Raw genomic sequence first — 6447 nt, forward strand, 5'->3', positions numbered from 1 at the left:
ATGCATAGCAACGAGAGGGGAGAGTGTTGTCTACGTACCCTCATAGACCGTTCGCGGAAGCGTTATATCAATGCGGTTGATGTAGTCGTACGTCTTCACGTCTGACCGATCCAAGTACCGAAAGCACGACACCTCCGAGTTCTGCACACGTTCGGCTCGGTGACGTCCTCGCCTTCTCAATCCAGCAAGAGGGGCGAAGTAGTAGATGAGTTCCGGCAGCACGACGGCGTGGTGACGGTGTTAGTGAAGAACAATCTCCGCAGGGCTTCGCCTAAGCACTACGAAAACTATGACGGAGGATAAACTAGAGGGGACGGGATTGCCTGCACACGGCTTCGTGTTTCTTAATGTCTCCTTGGTGCTAGCCCTACCCCTCTATTTATATGTTTAGACCTGGTGTCGAAACTTGGAGTAAAAGCCTCCTCAAAGTCGGTTTCACCCGAAAGGCAAGAGTCCTTCTCGGACTCCAGGGCTAGACGCCAGGGTTCCCGGCGTCTACCCCCTAGACGCCAGGGTTCCTGGCGTCTAGCCTCTGGTCTCCGCAAAACTTCCTTTTGCACTTTCCAAAAGCCTCGTGGGCTTTCCCCTTTGGCCCAGATAAAGTGTTCTCATGCCCAAACATTTCGGGAAACATCCGGAACCCCTTCCAGTGAATTCTGGAACCCTTCCGGAGATCAAACACTACTATCCACATATCAATCTTTACTTCCGGACCATTCTGAAGTTCCTCGTCATATCTGTGATCTCATCCAAAACTCCGAACAACATTCGGTCACCAACATACATAACTCATAGTACTATATCGTCAACGAACGTTAAGTGTGCGGACCTTACGGGTTCGAGAACTATGTAGACATGACTGAGACACCTCTCTTGTCAATAACCAATAGCGGGACCTGGATGCCCATATTGGCTCCTACATATTCTACGAAGATCTTTATCAGTCAGACCGCATAACAACATACGTTGTTCCCTTTGTCATCGGTATGTTACTTGCCCGAGATTCGATCGTCGGTATCTCAATACTATCTCGTTACCGTCAAGTCTCTTTACTCGTTCCGTAATACATCATCCCGCAACTAACTCATTAGTTGCAATGCTTGCAAGGCTTATAGTGATGTGCATTACCGAGTGGGCCCAGAGATACCTCTCCGACAATCGGAGTGACAAATCCTAATCTCAAAATACGCCAACCCAACAAGTACCTTCAGAGACACATGTAGAGCACCTTTATAATCACCCAGTTACGTTGTGACGTTTGGTAGCACACAAAGTGTTCCTCCGGTAAACGGGAGTTGCATAATCTCATAGTCATAGGAACATGTATAAGTCATTAAGAAAGCAATAGCAACAAACTAAACGATCAAGTGCTAAGCTAACGGAATGGGTCAAGTCAATCACATCATTCTCCTAATGATGTGATCCCGTTAATCAAATGACAACTCATGTCTATGGTTAGGAAACATAACCATCTTTGATCAACGAGCTAGTCAAGTAGAGGCATACTAGTGACACTCTGTTTGTCTATGTATTCACACATGTATTATGTTTCCAGTTAATACAATTCTAGCATGAATAATAAACATTTATCATGATATAAGGAAATAAATAATAACTTTATTATTGCCTCTAGGGCATATTCCCTTCACGATGGGGGTTGAGTGGCACAGGGACAGGGAAGGGGGAACAGCTGGGCCGGTCGGCGAAGGGGGGCAATGGGGGCAGTGGGTGGCGACGGGCATGGGGAAGATAGGGTGAGTGGTGGGGGCGAAGGATGGCAATGGGAGTTTATATACCCGCGAATGGGCGTGCCCCGACAGAAAACTACGGCGGGTTTGCCCCGTCCGGGTGGGAAACGGGCGTGAAACGCGACGGCGGCCATTAATTGGCCCTTGTCTTGGTGTAAAAGCCCCTGCGGCATTGGCAGGGGCGGAAGCAGCGGCCGTACAGACGAAAACGCCATTGATCGAGATGCGCGTGGGAGGAAGAGGCCAAGATGAAACTACCCTCCCGTGTGACCGGTTGCGGTATGGCGGGCGCTTCATATCAATGTCCCCCAGCCTCCAAATATGGAGGCTCGGCTCGATTTTGAGCGAGCTCCATGAATTATGTGGGCCAAGGGGCATATGGCGGCTTTGCTAGAGTGGCCTTTTCAGCCAAAATTGCCGTATCGGCAGTTATTATGCTGATCGGCCTGATATAGCACTTTTAGAGTTCGAAAATGCATAGGAGCTCTCGGATGCTATGCACCCTATATGAATAGTAAAATAAAAAAAATACTAGGAAAATAAAAAAATCTGAAATTTCGGGGTATCAAACCTGGTCGTTCATTCTACTCATGTATGAAGTTCCGCGACGAAATGGCATCCATGTATTCTTAGTGAAGAAAATACAGTCCGACATACGATTCATTCAAACAGTTTCTTTTATATAATTTTTTAGTTTTTTTTTTGCTGAAAATACCATGGACGTCATTTCTTCACGAAACTTCACATGGGAGTAGAATGGTTGATCAGGTTTGACACCCAAAAATTTCAGATTTTTTTATTTTTCCTAGCGTTTTTTATTATTTTACTATTTATATAGGGTGCATGGCACCCGAAAGCTCCTAATCCGTGTCGTTGCTCTAATATAGCACATATATGCAGTATATTTTTTCTCTTTCTAAAAGGATGCCAATGGACATAATTTTTCCAAATAAATTGCGAGTGCGCATAGTATTCCCACATGTACGTATGCGAATTGATTCTTTTTAGGGGCTACTTTTTAAATGCACTTCTTTTTCTGGACCAGGAGCAAACCATAAGGTCTGATTTATTCCGTTGCTAGACATCTGTCTTGCCTTTTGGTCCCTGATCTTAGAACATTTCTCGTCGTCAACGTAACGTTACATGCTCTCTTTGTGTATTGTTTTGCAGTGCACTTGTACTGATATTCTTTTTTTTTTTTGAGGATACTTGTACTGATATTCTACGTGTACAAGATATCAAACGGAGGCAAAGAGGTTTACTTCCCAGTGAGTGCCGAGTGAGCCTGATGGATCTCGTATCTCCAGTCTTCTGGTGTAGATGTTGCCTCTACGAATGCCAAATGCCCAAATAGTAACTGTGAAGCAAACCATATCTGTTGTTGCCTATTTTATTCTTGTGAGACAAATATTGGATTATATCCTGAAACATAGTATATGGCTGACATGAAAAGCCATGATACAGAACTCTGCAATTGTGTGGTACATAGTATATATCGGCCTCTTGGCCTGTCTCCAGCTACATTTTCATTCATCTCTCTAGTCTATAATGCAATGCTGTAATGGGACCAACCGACCATGATACGGATATTGCTGTGAGGTTTGGTCATGATCAAGGAGGGGTTCTGCGCTCGATTTCGATGGGCAGGCCGCGCGGCGGCGACGGCATGGGGTCCCTCACGAAGGTGTTCTCCTTGCAGCAGAGCTTCCACCTGAACTGCCTCACCAGGTGGTGCATCGTCACCAGCGTCTCGATCCTGGAAAACTCTATCCCGGGGCATATCCTCGGGCCGCCGCCAAAGGCGACAAAGGAGCACGGTGGCGCTGCCGACGCCGTTTGGTTCTCGAACCGGGACGGGTCGAACTTGGTCGGCTCCTGAAAGATGCTCGCGTTCATGTGGGTCACGTTTGCCGTCCAGAACACCTGAGGTTTATACTTATTACATCAGGTTTATGAGCAGGCAAAGTTGCTGATGCTTTCTACGGTTGCTACGAATTGTGCTAGGCGGCAAAAGTTAGTAAGTGACCTGCCATCCTTTTGGGATGGAGTAGCCGTCGAACTCCACGTCCTCGAGTGCCCTTCTGAAGTTGCCGAACACTGGAGGGACGATGCGGAGTGTCTCCTGCGCGACCCGCCACGTGAACTTCATCTTCGTCAGGTCTTCCCAGGTGAGAGCCTCTCCATCGCCTTTGTTCCTGGCAATCTCTTCATGCTCTGTGTCACGAAACACACACATCATGACCCTGGGCCCTGGCAGGTTGGCACTTGTTGCCGATTGTCGTGCATACCGATACATTGTGGAATACTAATGGTTCTGGTTCACTGCTCACTTGCCTTGGACCATGGCGGCGAGGGTGGCGTCATCGTTGGCAAGGTGGCGGACCATGAACGTCATGAGGATGGACGACGTGTCGTGGCCGGCGATGAGGGCAACCATGGCGTTGTCGACGATCTCCTCGTCGGTCAGCAGCCGCTCTCCATGGTCGTCCCTCAGGCTGAGCAGGCAGGTGATGAGGTCGTTGTTCCGCGACGCCGCCTTACCGTGCTCCAGCTGCTTCGCCTTCTTCTCCCGCGTGATCCCCTCCAGCACCCGGCGGGCTCTGCCGCTAGCCTTGAGGCTCCGGCTGAAGGCCGTGAACGGCAGGTTCGCCGGGATGGCCCACATGCCCTCGATCATGCGCACGAAGTCGCCGGCCAGGGCGTCCCGCACGCCGCCTCTCTCGAGCCCGAAGAGCAGCGCGGAGATGATGTCGAACGTCAGCCGCTTCATCAGCGGCAGCACCGTCACGGTGGCGCGGCCGGCCCAGTTCTCCTCGAGGTGGCGCCGCACCTCGCCGTCGATCCTGCCCACGTACATCTTGAGCATGTCCGGCCTCAGGAACTCAAGAAGAGCGCCGCGGACGCGCCGGTGGTCGGCGCCGTGGAGGTCCAGGATGCTGTTCTCTCCGAGTATGCGCTGCACGGACCGGGGCTGCCGCGTGGAGAGCGCGCTGCTGAAGAACATGAACTTGTTGGCCGCCGGTCCAGCCAGGAGCACCGTCGGTGTGCCGAACAGTGACAGCTTCGACACGGGCCCGTACCTGTCGATCCTATCCTGTATCCACCGGCTGCCGCCGTCGCCGCGCATGGCCCGGAGGAGGCTGAGGCTCTGGCCGATCACCGGCAGGCCGAGGGAGCCCGGCGGCAGGTTGGCCGGCTGAGCTTTCTTGGCTCTGGCGAGGAGGTGGATGGCAATGGATGAGGCGGTGACAACCAGTGCCACGACTACGGCCAAGTAATCCATTGGGAGCGATCGGTGTTAAGATGATACTTCAACCTGAAGCTGGAACTGCAGACGAACTTCGGAACGTATATATATACGTAGGAGAGCATGAGCGTGTTACTTCAACCTGAACCTGGTTAGACGAATTAAGAATTATGCATCGGAGATTTCAAAGAAGAAAGAATCTTGCATTGCCAACGAGCTTCAAAGCGCTGAAATGCCCTCTCGGTAGAAGACGAAAAAGGTATGTACTCTTATGTAGTTTTGATTGATCTGCTTGCCCGTAAATTTGATGTAGCCTTGTTCCCGCCCATATTCCACACACAAAAAAACAAAGAAAAACATGTCGCTTTACTATTTTCTGTCACTGTCGCTCTAGAGCCGACAGCCACCAATGCATAAGCATGCATGTCTCCTTGCCAATATGACATCTCGCCACGAATGCTCCGACCTCGTCGGGAAACGGCAACCAAGGCGCCTGGGAGCATCTATCATAACTCATTTTCGTGTATTCTTTTCATCCAAATATATAGGCCTGGGAGCATCTATCATCATAGTCGTCAAATTTGGCCTCATATACTTCCTCCGAAGTTTTTTTACTCAGTGCATAACTTCTCACACGCATACCAAGGAAAGAGTGGATCTGTTAAGGGTCTGTTTGGTTTCAAATAAGTCACCAACTTATAAGTCAAAAAATAAAAAAAGTGACTTAAAGGGTGTTTGTTTCCAGTGACTTATTGGTTTAGGGACTTAAAAAAGTCCCTATAAGTCCCATCTAAACCAAACAAGAGGGACTTATAGGGACTTAAAATGGGCATTTGGGACTTATGAAATAAGACTCTTAAGGAGGGATTTATAGGGACTTATAGTTGTAATATGGTCTTATAGAGACTTATAAGTCTCAGAAACCAAACAGGTAGGGACTTTTTAGGGACTTAAGACTTATAAGTTGGGACTAAAAAAAGTCTTAGGACTTATGAACCAAACATGGCCTTATTTTGCCCAACAGACCCAACTTATAAGTCGCCCCAATTTATAAGTCATAAGTTGCTCCACCCAAACTTAAAACTTATAAGTCATCCCCTTTTACGTGGGTCCCACCAATTTTTCATAAAAAAACAAGACGAGAAGGTGTTGTCAGGTGACTTATAAGTCAGGTGACAACCAAACAGGCATGACTTATAAGTCACTGGTTTTAAGTCACCTGACTTATAAGTCAGGTGACTTATTGGAATCAAATAGGCCCTAAGAGGGTGCTTGGATGTGTTTTAGTCCCATGACTAAAAGTAGTGGGACTAAAACTTGCTAGCCTCATCCATGCTTGGATCCAAATACTAAAAAGACTAAAATCAAGTTATTGAGCATTTATTATCCTTCAAACCCTCCAATTCAAAACTCACATGTGTTAAAGAAGAGGAATTAAATGAGGAGAGAGAG

General features: G+C 48.3%; 1 protein-coding gene across 1 annotated transcript; it reads right to left on the reverse strand.

Moving 5' to 3' along the window:
• Nucleotides 1-3359: 3359 nt before the first annotated feature.
• On the reverse strand, nt 3360-5031 carry LOC125519674 (cytochrome P450 716B1-like). Its single transcript, XM_048684404.1, has 3 exons — nt 4083-5031; nt 3775-3962; nt 3360-3671 (listed from the first exon to the last, which is right to left on the reverse strand). Exons 1-3 carry the CDS (start codon nt 5029-5031, stop codon nt 3360-3362), a joined length of 1449 nt encoding a protein of 482 aa, XP_048540361.1.
• Nucleotides 5032-6447: the final 1416 nt, after the last annotated feature.

This window comes from Triticum urartu, chromosome 2A, assembly GCF_056163025.1.
Source record: "Triticum urartu cultivar PI428250 chromosome 2A, HENAU_Tu73, whole genome shotgun sequence".
Taxonomy (NCBI): Eukaryota; Viridiplantae; Streptophyta; class Magnoliopsida; order Poales; family Poaceae; genus Triticum; species Triticum urartu.